Source organism: Myotis lucifugus, unplaced genomic scaffold (genome assembly GCF_000147115.1).
Source record: "Myotis lucifugus unplaced genomic scaffold, Myoluc2.0 scaffold_84, whole genome shotgun sequence".
NCBI lineage: Eukaryota > Metazoa > Chordata > Mammalia > Chiroptera > Vespertilionidae > Myotis > Myotis lucifugus.
Genome location: NW_005871132.1, coordinates 4,231,700 through 4,249,246, shown reverse-complemented (window position 1 = coordinate 4,249,246; position 17,547 = coordinate 4,231,700). Strand labels below are relative to the sequence as shown.

At 44.5% G+C, this 17,547-nt stretch overlaps 1 protein-coding gene across 11 annotated transcripts in view; it reads right to left on the bottom strand.

Moving 5' to 3' along the window:
• Positions 1-17,547, bottom strand: part of CD86 (CD86 molecule) — a 78,273-nt gene that overhangs the window by 45,042 nt on the left and 15,684 nt on the right. For 10 of the 11 annotated variants that reach the window (XM_006090947.3, XM_006090948.3, XM_014457758.2 and 7 more), the window contains exon 1: positions 11,982-12,079. The exons of the other annotated variant lie outside the window; for it this stretch is intronic. In XM_006090947.3, coding sequence (XP_006091009.1) covers positions 11,982-12,067 — 86 coding nt within the window. In that variant the 5' untranslated portion in view covers positions 12,068-12,079. Of the gene's footprint in view, positions 1-11,981; positions 12,080-17,547 lie in introns of those variants that run through there. 11 annotated transcript variants of the gene reach the window in all.

The window sequence follows — 17,547 nt, the reverse complement described above, 5'->3', positions numbered from 1 at the left end:
ACTAGCCACTACCTTGGAGATTGTTTTGTTTCAGCACATACTGTGTATCCTAATTCTAACAGCTGCATATAGTGGATGGTAATAATTATTTTTCCAGCCCCTATCAATGGCTATTTATGTTGTTTCCAATCATGTTGCAATGAGAAAACCTTGATCATATGTCAAATCACATATGTGGCAGAGTAAGTTATCTTGAGTTGCTTCTGCCTTTTGGCGATTGTGAATAATGCTGTCACAAACATGGATATACAAATATCTCATTTCTTTTGGGCAAATATTCAGAAGTGGAATTACTGAGTCACATGGTAATTCTACTGAAATTTTTTTTTAAGAACTGCTATACTGTTTACCATAGCAGCTGCACCAATTTACATTCTCATTAATAGTGCACGAGTTCCAATGTCACCATATCCTTGCCAACATTTATTTTCTGTATACATGTGGGGTTTTTGTATCATTCCAATGGGTGTGAGGTAGTTCTCACTGTGACTTTTAAATGAATGTTTTTTATTATGAGTATCAGCATCTTTTCAAAAGTATAAGAGGTTGTATTTGGTTCCATGCTGTGTATACATTTCTTTTGCTGACTTTTAATTTGGGTCTTTAGCCCTTTTCTTATTGATCTGTAGGAGCTCTTTTATATTTAAAAAATAGTGCTAATTAGTAACTAATTAGAAAATTAGTGCATTGTGACAATGAGCTGCAAATATATTTAGTCACTAAAGCACACTGTGAGTCCTAGCTGTTTTGGCTCAGTGGATAGATCATTGGTCTGCGGACTGAAGGTTCCCAGGTTCAGTACTGCTCAAGGGCACAGGCCTGGAGTTGCGGTCTCACTCCCCAATAGGGGGCCTGCATCATTGATGTTTCTATCTCTCTTTCCCTCTTCCTTCCTCTCTGAAATCAACAAAATCCTAATATATAAAAACCCTGGGTCTGTCAAGACTGAGGCTCAACCAATCAGAAGTCAGTCCTGCAGTCAGCGCTGGGTTGCCATGGAGACCCAGCACTGACTGCTGAGGGGGCTTCGAATCAGGCCCAGAGTGAGGTCTGAAGAGAGAAGCAGGGTCTGATCTGTAGCCTCTGTGGCAGCTGTTGATCAGCACTTGCCTCTCTCTTTCTCTCCAGCAGCCATGCCTCCATTTCTCTCCAGGCCCAGCAGGGCTGCTGATCAGCCCTGCCTTTCTGACCAGGCCCCATTGATAGGCCCAGAGATGCTGACTGGCATAGAAACCAACCAATCAGAACCAAATTTGGGTGAAGTGTGAGGAGCAAATGGCTGTTTAAGAGGTGGAGCTTTTGACACTGACTGGCATAGAAACTGACCAATCAGAACCAAATCTGGGTCAACTGTGAGGAGCCAATGGCTGCCCAGGAGGTGGAGTTTTGACGCTGACTGGCATAGGAACCAACCAATCAGAACCAAATTGGCCAGCAGAGGAAGGCAGTTGGGGGCAAGATCAAGCCTGCAGGGGAGGGCAGGGGAGGGCTGTTGTGGGAGAGATAAAGCCAGCAGGGGAGGGGAGTTGGGGGGGACCAGGCTTGCAAGGGAGGGCAGTTGTGGGCAACCAGGCCGGCAGGGGAGGGAGGGCATTTGGGGGTGAAATCAGGCTGGCAGGGGAGGGCAGTTGGGGGCGATCGAGCTGGCAGGAGAGAAGTTAGGTGTTAATCAGGCCGGCAGACGAGCAGTTAGGGGGCAATCAGGCTGGCAGACAGAAGCAGTTAGGGCAATCAGGCAGGCAGGCAGGCAAATGGTTAGGAGCCAGCAGACCCAGATTGTGAGATGGATGTCTGACTGCCAGTTTAGGCCCGATCCCTGTGGGAAGTCAGACATCACCCAAGGGGTCCCAGATTGGAGAGGGTGCAAGCTGGGCGAGGGACACCCCCCCCCCCCAGTGCACAAATTTCATGCACCAGGCTTCTAGTATATATATAGAGAGGAAGGGGGTGTAATAGACTAACATGTAAATTGACTGTCCCTCCACTACGCTCACCAGCCAATCAGGAGAGTATGTAAATTAACCCAACAAAGATGGCTGTTAATTTGCATACATAGGTGCAAAGCGGCGGAGCGGGAGTGGTGAAGATTGAAGGCTCCGGCCGGAGCAAAGGCCTGGGTCCCGGGTGCTGGAGGAAGGCCTGGGTCCCGGGTGCCGGAGGAAAACCGGTGCTGGCAGCCAGGGGAAGGGAAGGCCTATTGCATGAATCTCTTCATGCAACGGGGCTCTAATATATATATATATTTATTTATTTTTTATTTTTATTTTTTTTTAAGTAAAACACAAGGTGTCAACATATGAACCTTACACTGCTCCTGATTGCTCTCTCTTGCCCTTCTAGTGATTTCAATAGATCTTAGAGCTTGGGCATTATCTGTTGGGCCAAAGCTGACATCGCTCAATGGTAGAACCTCGAAACAGAGTTCTCTATTTGATTCTTGTGCACTTCCTCATATTAAATCATCACCAGCATCCTATTTATCATAGAATCTGAGGGCCGGAAACCCTTTAAATCTGAACTCTCACCTAATATAGGAATCTTCTATTGTTTTCAAACCAATAATAAGTTAAACAGGGGCATAAAATCAAATTATATTTTGTTATAAGTTTAACTAATCACCTTGAATTCAAATAATTACAAGAAATGATTGGCCCTGGGAAATCCTGGATAAATGATCCATCCCTGTAAGTCACACTGTGGGAAGTAGCGCTGGGGTATGACAAGGAAGTCAACACCATTTTTGACTTCTCTATTTGGAAACTCTCTTCCCCTGAGTGAGAAGCTGCCTCCTGGTAACTTCCTCTCATTGACACTGGTGTTCTTCTCTGAAACTGCTCAGGATAAGCCTAACACACTTTGCCAAAGTCCTTCAAGGTTTTGGGCACAGTGATCACATTCCTCCTCAAAATCCTGCCCAACCGTGACAGTCCCAGTGAACTTCACTAATATTAATTTGGAGAGTGTGCGCTGTCTTGGACAACACTTTGGACACAGGTTTGTCAGAGACCTAATAAAATATGGTGTTAAAATTCTTGAGACTGACATGATTCTCTTTTATAAAGTATTCATGCCCCATGTGAAGAATTTCAACTCTAGCTGTCATGTGGGCTGGGAGTGGGGCTGGGGGTTGGGGGAGCGGGGAGGAAGGGTTGGGTAAGCCAGTCTCTTCAATGTTGTTAGCTCTGAAAAAGAACAGAAATGTTGCTGCTCCCTCAGGAATGAGGTCTCAGCCACAACCACGAGTCCTTGCTTTCTCCAGAGGGCCTGCGAAGTAGAAACTTGCTTTTGGAGGGAGAGAGCCAAAAGGGGAATGAGAGGGGAAAGAACCTAAGAGTTTACAGGGGAGATTCTCTGAGAGATTCCTGTCAGCTGGGAGCAGACTGAGGCCTGTAGGTGAACGAACTGGTCACACACCTGAAACGAGTAGCCTCCATGTAGCTGGAGGTTCACTTCAGAAACAAAGAAGCACACCCATTCTACACTGCTTTCCCTTACTTCAGGGGTGGGGAACCTTTTTTCTGCCAGGGGTCATTTATATCATGCACAGGTCATACAAAATTATCAACTTACAAATTAGCCCACTATATTTGGTCAAACATTTAATGAACTCACTCCTAATGCCTTGGCTGGGCCAGACCAAATGATTTTGCCGGCCTTATATGGCCCATGGGCCAGACATCCCCCACCTCTGCTTTACATGTCTGGCCCATCATGGAGCGTGAGTGAGAGGCAGCTGAATGACTATACTATTAGTCCTCAGGATAAGGGGGGGATTACTTGCCCTCACGTTACAGATGAAGAAATGGAGTCTCAGAGGGGTTAAGAAACTTGTCCTAGCCACTGGCTAGTAAATGACAGAGTTGAGGTTTTAAACCCACGTAGCCTCTCTGTGTTCTTTTAAAACACTGGTGTAGTTCCTTTAAAAGTTCCAGCCAGTTTCAGCTGTGCCGTGGGAGCAAGCGGAAAGGTTTCTAATTCTGCCCACGCTTGGAGTAACAGGGAGCAGCCCATCCCCAGGTCAGCTGTGCTGGCAGCTACTGGAATCAGTGTGATGCTCAGGGGAACATGCGGGGATGAGGTGGGAGGGGACCCAAAGTGTCCCTTTGTATCAGGGGAGTTTCTGAGCTTCCATTCATTCCACAACTATTGCTTAAGCACCCCTTATGTGCCAGGCAGAGAATGCGCCTCTTCCCTCCAGCCCTGGACAGGTCATCAGTTTCCTGTTGTGGGTTTAGCTCCAGGCACGTGTTACAACTAAGCCTCACCCAGAAGAGCTCTGTGCAAAGATGAGTACTTGAGCAGAAAAAGGAGGAAATACACAGAAGGGACCTTTTACGTCTCCGGTCTGAAGCACATGTGAGATCTAGTTCAGGCAAGAGGCAGCAGGAAGGGATGCGGACTGCGGGTGGCCAGCAACGGGGTGGGACAGGGAAGTACAAAAATGACGACACGGAAAGTGAGACAAGGATTCCAAGGCAGAAGTTGGGGAGCAGCAAATAAAATGTTCCTTATTTCACAACTTTGTCTAGAATACGTATTAGTGGTGATCAGGGTACTAGGAAAAAATGCTAAGTTTGCTGTTGTCTTAGGAAGGTTGTTCACTGAGACCAGCTCTCGTACAAACATTTACTGAATGTAGTGTCAGGCTTGCTTTAGAGGTTGTGGGGGAATAGAAAGATGTGTAGGCCTTGGTCCCTCACCCAGTCCTATAAAGAAAGATAGGGTCCACAAATAACTACCACGCGAGCTCCAGGACTAGTGTGGAAGGTGGCAATGCCCATCTCCTTCCAGCAAATACAAGAGTCCTTGTTCCAAGCAGAAAGCAGGACAACTTTGTGGTCACACGGTCTCTAGCTCAGCTACTCAACCCTACCATTGTAGTGCAAAAGCAGCCACAGATGATAACTAAATAAATGAGTATGGCTGTGTTCCAAGAAAACTTTGCTTGTAAATATAGTTGATGTGTAGACTTTGGAGGGAGGACCAGGGTGGTCTCAGCCCACACTCAGGGCCTGGCCCTTTGCCTTCACCAGTTCATACTGTGACCAGACAAGGCAGCCTTGATGGCCAGGCACTGTCAGCCAGGTGAGAGGAGAGTGACATGCAGGAGGAGCACAAGCTGCCCAGGGCCCTGGCTTGCCTGTGTGACATGCCACATGGATTACTTCTCGGAGCACCAGAACCTTTAGAGCAGCTAGTATTACCTTGGAGGTACCAGGAGGAATAAGGTCGGCTTATTTCCCTTTTCAATAAAGTTCCTTAACTGCAAATTAGGAAGAGTTTTGGGAATTGAATGTATCTGAATTTTCACAAGGCTTCTGACAAGGTGTCACATGATATGCTTAAGAGCAGTATGCGGAAATGTGGGATTGATATTAGTACGCTTACTTGGCTGAAAAGCTGTGCCCTAATATTGTTCAACAAATTTTTATTGAGCCAGGCATGGTGCTACATGCTGGGACAAACAATGAACAAAACCAGCAACAGCTCCCCTTCATGGGGTTGCTTACAGTTAAGTAGAAGAGCAAGATAATGATCAAATATTTAATCACACAAATAAATATAAAATTACAATGATGACAAGTGCTATAAAGGTGAGGCTATACCATGAGAGAATGATGTGGTAGATTAAACATGGACAAACATGGACACATTCTTTGCTACCTCTCCTATGAAGAGGTGGAATCTAATCTTTCCTTGAATCTGGGCTGGCTTGTTTGACCAATAGAATGTGTAGAAGGGAGGTTTGGGACTTCTGAGGCTAGATCAAAAGCAGCTTCACAGCTTCTGTCTTTCTTGGAGTATACTTTCTGGAACCTGGAGCTGCCATGTATGATGTTCCACTACCCTGAGACCTCTGTGCTAGGTGTTTGGGTCAATAGTCCCAGCTGAGCCCAGCTTTCCATCTCTGCCAAGCCACCAGGCATGTGGCTTGAATTCCCTAGATCAGAGGTCATCAAACTGCAGCCTGCAGACCAAATCTAGCCAGCAGCTATATTTACAAACAAAGTTTTTTTGGAACACAGCCATACTCATTTATTTAGTTATCATCTCTGGCTGCTTTTGCACTACAATGGTAGGGCTGAGTAGGTGAGACAGAGACCATGTGACCACAAAGTTGAAAATACCCTCTATCTGGCCTTTTATAGAAAAAAATACCTTGCTCCAGATCAGCACTATCCAATAGAAATGTAAGCCAAGCCACATAATTTGAACATTTCTAGTAGCCACTTTAACAATTGAAAATAGGTGAAATTAATTTTAATAATATATTTTATTCAATCCAATATCTGTGAAATATTATAATCTCAACATGGAATCAATATGAAAATTATTAATGGAAATTTTACATTCTTTTTCTGTACCAAATCTTCTAAATCTTGTGGTTATTTTACACTGACAGCCCATCTCAATTAAGACAAGCTGCATTTCAAATGATCAGTAGCCACAGGTGGCTAGTGACTGCCAAGTTGGACAGTGAAGCTCTAGAGAAGTCCATTCATTAGCTTAATATCACCAAGTGACCTCAGTTGATGCCATGAAAGCCAAAACAATCACTTAGAAGTCTGCCCAAATTTCTGACCCACAACATTGAGAGAGAGAGAGAGAGAGAGAGAGAGAGAGAGAGAGAGAGATTTATTGTGTCAAGCTGCTAAATTTGGGGGCAGTTTGTGATGCACCTATAGGTAGACAGAAGAGACTGAATAGGTGCTAAGTAGGTACAAGGTTGGGGAATGGCTTGGGAGGATTCTAGGCAAAGGAAACAGCATGTGCAAAGGCACTGAGGCAAAAGGTAGATGTGCTAAAGTGAACAAAGAGGTGGGAGACAAGGCTGGAGAGGTTAGTAGGAGCCAGAACATGCTTACCTTATGGGACAGATAAGGATTTTGGTCTTTATTCTGAGAGCAATGTGAAACGCTGAAGAAATTAAAGCAGAGGAGTTACATAATCAAGTTTGCATTTTGAAAAGATGACTCTGGCTGCTGCTATCAAATGGACAGTAGGGAAGCCAGAACAGATGCCAGAAGACCAATCAGTTGACAGGCATTCAAGTATAAGAAGATGGCTGTTTGGCCAGGCTGGAAGGGGCAGAAGTAGAGAGAAGCCGCATGTAGAATTCTAATCAACAGGATATGGTGATAGATTAAATATGGGGGATGGGGACAAGATATCAATTGGTTCATTGATTCATTCATTTATTTATTCAACAACCAAATGCCAGGAATCATTCTTGTGTAAAAGGCTGATATCAGAGTGGATGCTAAAGGCTCTGTTTTTTACTTTTTCACTTTCACATGTTTAGTAAAACTATGAATGAAAACACAGAAACCATGCTTCTGCTTTCAAATGTGCAGATGACCCAAAAATGAGCCAGATAGCTACTGGTCAGTTGGTCAGCTGAATTAATAATTATGAATCCTGAAAAGAGAGTCTGATGCTAACATGATGAAACTCATGATTCATAAAAGCATAAAGAATTTAAGTTTTAAAATAACAACTGTGAAGTGGAATAGCTTATCCATAGTCAATGTAAAAATCACATAAATGCTATTGTGGCATGACTAACTCAAAAGTAATTCTAATCTTAGTGAAGAATGTGGTTGCTATACTCTGTGATTATCAGACCACATTACTTGTGGTATCACGTTCAGTGAGGGTGGTTATACTTGAATGACAATGACAAATCAGAGTTGTTCAAGGGAAGGAGCAGCACAATTCACTAGAGAATAATGAAAGCGTGTCAAATGAGGAACAGTTAAAAGAACTGGGGGCAATAGACTTGAAGAGAAACTTACAAGCACATGACAGCTGTCTGCAAATACTTAAAGGCCCTCGGTGGGACACATACACTGTTGCTGGAGGGCAAGTAGTTTCAATAACTGGAAGTCACAGGGATCCAGATTTCAGTTTCAGATAATGGAGAACTTTGAATAGAGTGCTACGACCAAAGACTGGATGTTCTTGTGAGGTAATGAGCTCCTCATCACCAGCAAAAGTGGGGTAACAATGCTTTGGAGACATTTTAGGAGGGATTATGGAATTGGGTGGGTGGTTGAACTATATAACTTTTACGTTTCCTTTAAGGTTCTCTTTACATTCCAAGAAAGAAGGGAAAATAAAGGAGAAACCTGGACACACCACCTTTCTTTGCCCCCCCCCCCCAGATTCCATTTCTCTAAGGTGCATTTACAGGATCCACCTGTCTATGGAGGTTCTGCTGAGCTGACTACAAGTGGCCCAGGACTTCAGAAGAGATGAAGAATAGCAAGCAACCCTATAGCCCAGAGGGTGGGGTGAAGGTGTAAAAGTAGGTCAGACTTGGTCTCAGAACTGTACACTGGTGACAGAACATGGTGGTATTTGCAGGAGAGTCGATTTCTGTTAGAGCAGAGGAGGCTTTTACCCAGTATTAGTTCCAGCTGAGCCCATTCATTCTGATACTCTCACTCCTGAGAATTGCCTACAGAATGTTAGAGAATTGCTATTTTCTTTTCACATTAGCATTTGTTGATTTCCTAGAACTCAATGTAATGACCTTTTGCCTCTGTCCTTAAAACGCTTTGCAAGCTTCCAACAATTCTCATGACAGCCCTTCAAGCAGATTCCTGAAGAGGTACAACCCTGCATCCCAGGCATCCCGTTGATATGTCTCCAAAACTACTGCCTCCTGATAAATCACTTTTAAATGCTAGATTGAGTTCCACTGGATAAATATTTCGGCCATACTCTTGATACACACATGAATAAGAACAGAGGCATAACTCTGTTTAATATTTCCTATTGGTATAATAGTCTTTGACAACTTTCTAAGTCACAGCCAAATATAATACGTAGTCTATAAGGACACATGGAATTGGGGGTATCATCATGGCCTTTTGTAGGACACTAAGAAAAGCTGACTGGACTGGAAGAGAGGTTGCCTTTGGACAAATGATGGGACATTAGCTTCTGTCAGTAGGGTAGGATAGCTTAATGGGGCCTAGACAATGAGATAAGGAGTTTATATTTGATTTGATATAGAATTAGGAGTTTGGGACAGAAAAGTTATATAATGAAAGTTTAAAGAAAACAAGCCTATCAGAAGCCTGAGAAAAGAGGTGAGGACTGGTAACAGAGCTCTCAAGAATGCCAGTATTAAAGGCTCGGAGACTTGACATGAAGAGGCTGAACCAGCATGGCGACAGTAGGCATGACAAAAAAGATAGGAGCATAGGTGATGCCTTGACGAAAACATGAACACTTTCTGGTATCTGGTAGACACGTGAGATGATTGGCTATGAGTACATGTCACCACCCTAAGCTCTGCTTTCCTTGTGCTCCCCCACCAGCCACGTCTCCTTCGACGTCAGGCTGAATCATAGGTCTCACTTGGTTTCCAGTCGTTTCTTGGAGAAAATCCCCTAGAGCCCCCATCTTTGGAGAAGTTTTCTACTTAACACTGTCTTCCCTTCATTAGCTGTCTTTTCCCTCACCCATTTGGGAAGATAGTATTTCCACATGGATATGAGGGTATAGGTACAAAGAGGTATTGGGTACAAAGAAGACATGTCTATGCAGATCCCTAAGGAGCAGAGGATGCTTTTATTCACTCCCCAATATTGTAAGAACTAAAGGGTTAAAATTAAGAGTCCATTTTCCTCACTCGCTCAGAAGAAGGAGCACAGCATGGCAATAGCATTTAGCTTTTCTTATCTCCCAGCAGCAAGTCTGTATGCAAGACAGATGCCCAGCTCTCCTAGGCATATCTAGAATCAGACCTTTCTGTGTCAAGGAGCATGTCTTTTTCAAATTAGCAATGGCTTTGAATACCACTTCTTCCATTTTGCCAAAAAATGCCTATAGGTAAGCATCATACAAAGTTTTATAGGTACTCTGAGTCCATGCACATCTAGTCAAGGGCTCTATATGCCAAGAATAAAACCCACAGAACTCACTAAAAGGCAGCCATGCCGATTTTGGCCCCTGAAGGAAGCCCCTTCCTGTTCTCTCAGGACCAGAATCCTGGCCAAAGAGAGAAAGTCAATGTTTCAAAGGCACAATTTGAGAGGTGTCCCCCTCTCCCCGGTTCGAGTTACCAGCCCTACCCTGGTGATTGGAATTCCCAAATTACTCATTCCTTGGGTTAAGGCGTTTTTGAAAACCCCTGTTAAAATGCAAGTGCTAGCTGGAAGGGAGAAATGTGTTTTTGTTTTTAGCCATTAAAAGTTAAGTTCAAGTTACTTTATCTAAGTAGGGAATGGAACTCAGAAAGGAATCATACTCACAAAAAGAGAGAGAAGAAAAGGTAATAAGACCTTTCTCATCTTGATGGGAGATGAAAGTGCCAAAGACACTTTTCTTCCTAACACATTCAAAATATCATCTATTTCCCAAACCTCAGCCTGAGTGTATGCCAATGTACAGTTCAGAAATAAGTCTGTATATTAGAATAAAGAGGAGGATAAGGGTCCAATAAAGGTTGTGTGCCCAGCCTATGGACATTCTCCCTTCCTGCCTCCCAAAGACTTCTGTCTGCCTGACCTTAAAAGGCAAATTGTTAACACTTGCATGGACTCTGGCTAACCCCCACAACCCTTCCCACCCCTCCCCCCACCTCCTTGCTAGTTTCAGACACGATTGGTTCTAGTTCTGTCTCTTCACAGCCTCAATCTCCTGGCCCAGAGACCCCTAAACTCACTCCCACGTCTATCTGGTATTTGATTTTCTCCTAAGGAACCTGGCTTGGCTCACCTTTTCACCTTTCATGTTCTCTCCCTCTCCTTCCCACTCCCACTCCACCTCCACCAGAAAGGGACATCTGACCTCCAGGGATATCAGAGTAACCAAAATATCAAACTCAAAGACATAGTGATTAAACTATGAGCCACAGCCACAAAGACTTACTTCCTTCTCTTCGAAGTACAGTTGCTATGCTGTTATTTTTTTAGGCTAGAAGCTTCAAGGGTATAGGGACTATGTCTTTTATGCTCTGTTAACAGCTCAGCACCTGGGACACAGTAAGCATTCAATAAATATATTTACAGACACAAATGAACAGATTTTAAAAAGCTCTCATTATGTACAGGACAGCTCATGTAAACAGCACTAACGGTATCTGCAGAAGACATAATATAGAACTGTGAACTTGTGCACATAATTAAACAGACTCATTGTAGTGCAAAGCCTTAGTCCTAAGATTGAGGCTGCAGGTCAGAGAAGCAGGTCATCTCCTTCGTTATAAAAATTTGAGAGGAGTGGGAAGTTCCCTTGGCCCCAAATTACTTTCACCTGTCTCTCCAGAACCTTAAATAACTATTAATGGAGGCATTATTTTAAGCCTATTTGCAAATGCAAATATGTTCATGGTATACAGAACACAGTAAACCACTGCCTCGGCTCTTTTTTTTTTGCCCAGACTGTTTCCTATTTCTTTCCAAATGAGCTATTGAGGTCTCTGATACTAAGAGGGGCCAGTATTGGGATGGGGCACTTGGATGGGAAGAAGAAATGGAGAAAGGTTTCTGGCGGAGAAGGAAAGGGCCAAAGGAGAAAGCAGATGCCACCGCAGAGGCTGTGAGTTTTACCGCCTGCCACCTCCGCACCCCCCGCTAAACCACCACTGGCTTCCCACTGGTGCAAAGGGCTCAGGCCAGCATCCTTGGATAGTTTCTCCTGAAGCAGAGCTGCTTGGAGCCCCAGCACTCTAAGGCCAAGGGAGGGTATCAGTTGTTTAAGTGGCCCCTTCTATTTCCTGCCTGTCCTGTGGCTAAGTTTATCAAAGCAGACAAAGGAATCTGGCTGAACCACAGTTTTGTAATGCCCTACCTCGAACATAACCAGTCTGAGAATCAAGCCTCATGGTCTATGGTTTTAAGCATGTACTCCACACCCCTTCTTACCGCTCTCTTGCTAGCCATCAGCCCGACCACTGAACATCTGCCGCAGATGCACCTTTACCACACACTGCGCTCCCCAGGCACGCGAGCTTCATAAGAACATACCTGTCACAAATGCCCATCCACCGTAGCTCCCAGAGACCAGATGTATAAGCCCAGTGGCATTCCCAAGGAACACAGAAGCAAGGCATCAAGAAAAAATGAAGAGGAGCCGTAGTGAGCTACCCATTTTTCCCAACACTCCGTGTAGAGAGAAAAAATGTTAGCGCCGAGGCCAGAACTCAAATGCAAAAAGGGGAACTGACTAGAGAGAAATAACACCCAGAAAGGGCTGGGCTCTTGCTCCAGATAAGATTGGCAGGTGGGCATTTCCACTGATCATAATGACTACGAATGCACTCTCAGAGAGTGAGTGAGTGTAAAGCCCTGAGGAAAACCCCCAAAGACAGCCCCAGCCACAAACATGAGAAAAGCACATTCCCTAAAAGAGGGACAGATCCAGGCGTGCAGCCTTTATCAGTAGGGAAAGATTCAGCTCAGTTCAACAAATGTTTTACTGGGCAGCCATGTGTTAGGCAGTGTCTGGCGTGGAAGGACTTCAAGACCAGAGAGAGCAAGGAGACCAGATGTTTCACCTGCCACCTTCTTCCCAAATCACTCATTGAGTACCTACCTCTCCATGGATCCTGCTAGAAGCCAATGATATACACAGCCCCTACTTTCATTTTATCCCAATCTAATCCTAGATGTCCTAATCTAGAATGTTTCTATTACCTTGGTCCACCATTCCTAGAAATGAGTGGTACTCTTGAGACTGGGTAAACAAGTCAAAGTGGAAGTGTAAAATATATGTGAATGCCCAGTGGATTTTTCCAAGCCTGGTGCTTCAGCAGGGACAGGCTTTACAAATATAATCCTGCCCCCACATTCATGGCTTCTTTTTCTGACCTCATCAGGCCCTGCAAAGTTTCCTGCTCAAGGTGGGAGACATTTATATGCCTTTGAGTCTGCAGCATTTGAGCTCAGGAGAGAGGCAGCCCTCTCCAAGCACGTCTCCCCCACTCTCTTGGAGGCTAGCCATGTCCTGCATGGCTGGAGAAATTAAGTGACAAAGTGAAAGCTGTTGCTGTCTGGGGTTGAGGACGCTCACTCAAGCAAGGATGTGTGGTGCAGGGGGAGCTATTGCAGGCTTGGAACTGGCGGTCCACAGTCAAATCCTGGCTTGACCACTGCATTCTGGGCAAATGACTGAGCATCTCCCAGTCTCAGTCTTCTCATCTTTGAAATGGAACAGCTTCCTTGCTGCATTGTTGTGCAAAACAAAGGAGATTTGCATGTAAGTCATCTGGCACAGAGCATGCCATGCAGCTATTCAGTCTTCACGATTACTTTCCTCTCTTCTCTTTGGACTTTCCAATTCTAACTTTGAACTTTCCACAAAGATCTTCCCTCTATCACTGGAAAGGTGATGATCATTCTTCCCAAAACAGGTCTGTAAAACCCTTCCCCTTCCACACGGGGCCTCTCAAACCCAAAGGACTCCTGTGTGGGTCCTGGGCCCTGACTCACAGGTCATCACTTCCTCTCAGCCCGTCTATGTGCATACCTTGGAAACTTCATCCTTTATCGAATAGGCCCCACCTGGGGTTTTCCTCTGGATTTTACAATCATATCATTTTTTTTTATTTGCAAGGGTCCATTTGGTTTCTTTATTGTAACACGTGAAATAACCCACCCATCCGAGCACAGAATAATTAATTCATATCCTACTTAGTTTTTAAGTTTTCTTCTTTTCCTGGTACTCAGCAATCAAAACACAAGATAGGCTAAATTGGAAGGTCCTGCTATCAAAACTCTTGGGATGGTATTTCCCAAATTACACTCATTTTAGCTACTAGTACCACTTTATATCCACGTAAAATCGGTGTTATTTGTTATTCAATGTTTTTCTCTTAACTCTAAGTGAATTTATTTTAAACAGTATCTTCATGTTAACACTAACACTTTTTTCTCAAAGCAATACCATTTTTCATAAATAAAGGATGGGTGAAAATAACACGTCACATTGGGTTTTAGAATCACAGAGATCTGTGTTCAAACCCTAGCTCCACTAGTTAGTGCCTGTGTGTCCTTGGGGAAGTTACTTAATTTCTCTGAGCCTTCGTTTTCTCACAGAAGTAAGACTAAATACCTCATGAGTTTGTTGTGAGGATTAAAGAGGATCACATACATATGGTGTTTAGCACAGATTCTGGCATATAGTAAGTTATTTTTTTAAGTTGTTTAATTGTTTTCTCTTTTCCATCTACATATTTCAGTTTCTCCCTAGAGCAGCTCTCCCTCAATACTGTGAGTCAGGCAGCAGAAATAAAGAACGAGATGGTGTCATGGGATTCTCTTATTCAAAGACAGAGTTGCAAGGTTGTTTAAGGAATCTCAGAAATCATTCCAGTCTCTCACTCAAGCAAGGTCCCCCTGATGTCATCGCTGATAGATAGATAGGCTCTTTTTCCTCACTTATGTTGGAAAAACTCACTATCTGATAAGACAGTTATAAGAGAAAGGTCTTCTTTTCTAATAACCTCCAATCTCCCACCCCTCACTCCCCAGCCCCATAAGTACCATCAAGTTGTCCCTGTCATGTTTTCTGGAACTATAAGGACATATATATATATATATTAATTTCCCCCTTTATATAAAACACCCCAAATACTGGAAAGCAGATTTTATAAATTTCCTTAATAGTCTCTTCTCTCAACTAAATATAATCAGTGTCCTCAACTGTTTCTCATATGATGTGGTCTGTAGACCTAATTAACTTGACAGCTCTCCCTCTGGCACCCGGGGCCCCTGAATTTGTGAACATACCTCCTTGCAGAGGGGGCTCACTGGATGGAACGGACAATAACAAGATTACTTCCGTTCATGGGTCAGAGATCAAATTTACCTGTAAGCAGTTGCATTGGGAAAGTGGGTGGCCATGATTTTTTTTTTTTATATCAAGTCAGATCACCACCCCTTGGCCTCATTTTGTTTGTGTGTCAGTGTTTGGGGCCAATGAAAATAACCCTGAATCTGCCACATGTCATCCACTGTATTTGCCATCCCTCTTGAGTTTTGTGCCATTCCAAAACCTGAGAAGGAGGCCTTACCCAAAAGTTATAAGAGCCAAGCACAGAGAAGTTTCAACACTGGTGGTGGCCAAATGGTGGTCAGCAATATGAAATGCTGAGAGGAGGTATGGTAGCATGAAGATCAATTCCTGTGGGGAGCCGGCACGGCCATGGCATACTCAGCCCTAGGGCGCCTTATGTGCCATGCCAGCTCAGCCTGGTTCAGTGACCCTGAGTGGGGGTTGTGAAAGGCTTAAAAAAGACAGACATGAGAATGAAAAGCTGGGTGTCGGTGGGACACTGCTTCCCTGCTGAGGAGACAGCGCCAGCGCCCACAAGCGTGTCTTTAATTTTCAGCAGATGCCAGGAGGTAAAGTAGGGGCGTCATCAAGATGTTTACAACATTCTTGATGCACCTGAACTCTATCACACAGGCACATGGGGCCACATGTTCGGACCACAGGTTCAAGCTTACAGCTATAGCTATTGGCTATAATTGTGCTGGGAAGGCTCTGCCCTCCAGCTGGGACTTGCACGTGGCAACGAGAGGACTGTGCCCTCTCCTCAGTCCAAGGCTTGAACCTGTCCAAAACACTGTAACCATGCCCCATACATTCCTTGTGTTTAGAGGGAAGGAAGTTGCTGGTAACCTCAGAAAGCTACTTTCTTTGTGGGGCTGCTTCCTCCAGCGCCTCACTCCCAGATGCTCTCAGGTCTGAGGAAGCCAAGGCTAAGCAGCAGGAAGGGAGTGGCTACAGATGGTCGCGGGGTGGGAGAAACAGACACCTTCCTGGTAGTCCCAGCTCAACACTGCCCAAGAGAGAGGTCCCTGGGACCACCTAGTTAGGATCCACTCTGTGAGGCAAAGCTGGAAATCTGCAGGCATTTGGCAACATCTAAACACTTAGCTGAAAGTTTCAATTCCAGCCATGTATTTGTGGCCCTCTGTAGGTGGCTTCCTGTGGCCGGTGGTCAGGAGGCCGTCTAAAACTATGCCAGGTGGTGGGGTGCCAATATACGGTAAAATAATCTCCACAAATAACTGCAGCAACATTATTGATTGAAATGTTCATTAGTGTTTGTTTTCTGAGTTTTCTTGACACAGGGATTTTGGCATGGGTGAAAGTAGGAGAAACCTATACTAGTACTAGCAGTCAAAGGTGCTTCTGAACCCTTGAGAAAGCCCATGGAAGACACAATACAGGTGCCCTAGAAGGTGAGAGAAAGAGACAGAGTGCTTTTGAGATGCAAGAGGAAGGGAGGGAAGGGCACAGGTGTAAGGATACTGCAAGCATCCTGTCTCAGTGCTCCCAAGGGGATAACTACCTCAGGGGTGATGGCTCATTCCTACAGAGGAGGTGCCCTTGGCTCAGGGAGCCCAGACTAGCAGATAATGTCGTCCCCCACTGTGGCATGGAGGCAGAGAGCTGCCAGGCTTCACAGACCACTATGGGCTAGAGAGTGAAGTTGCCAATGACAACCAAGACAGACCGGGGACTTGAGGTCCTTTGGCCACTTTCTAGGCACCGGGTAAGCTTCCTGAATTTTGACTAGGCTGCAGGAGGGGTAGGGGACCCCTGTATGATCAAGATAGAGTCTCCTGTCCAACTGGTAGAAATGGGGGCTCAGAGGTGGTATTAGGTTGAATAAAAGGAGACAAAAAAGTGATAATCTCTTGCATACTTGGATTCATGAACAGCAATTCATACCCGATGCATAGTAGCGTCCATGCAAGGGGGGCCCAGGATTGGACCGTAAACACAGTTCCCAAATTGTTCTTGATTTAGAAGTGGTGCAGCTCCGGGTGGGGTCCTGTTCTCATTCCCAGCCCTGCTGCACAACCTCTAGTGATGCAGGGTCATCAGCCACAGCCTCCAGGACCTGACTCTCCCCTTCCAATGTAACTCTGCTGGGCTCACAGGCCGGGTTTCCTGACACAGCCTGAGGGAGAACAGAAAGCATTTGCTATGAAATCTTCCTTTTGCTGCTATTGGAACATTGTGTTTTTTAGAACCCTTTCTCCTTAAAGCATAAATATACTAACTGTTAGGAAAATGAAAAGACAAATCACAGACTGGGAGAAAATATTTGTAAAACATATATATGATAAAGGACTGGTACCCAAAATATACAAAGAATTCTTAAAACTCAAAGATAAGCCAAAACCGGTTTGGCTCAGTGGATAGAGCATCGGCCTGCAGACTGAAAGGTCCCAGGTTCGATTCCGGTCAAGGGCATGTACCTGGGTTGCGGGCACATCCCCCGTGGGAGATGTGCGGGAGGCAGCCGATCGATGGTTCTCTCTCATCGATGTTTCTGACTCTATCTCTCTCCCTTTCTCTCTGTAAAAAAATCAATAAAATATATTAAAAAAAACCCCTCAAAGATAAGGAAAACAGACCAATCAATTTAAAAATGGGCAGAAGAATAAACAAACAAAATTGAAACAGACTTATAGACACAGAAATCAGTCCAATGATTGGTTGCCAGAGGGGAGAAAAAGGGATTGAAAAGTACAAATTGGTAGTTATAGAATAGTTATGGGGATGTAAAGTACA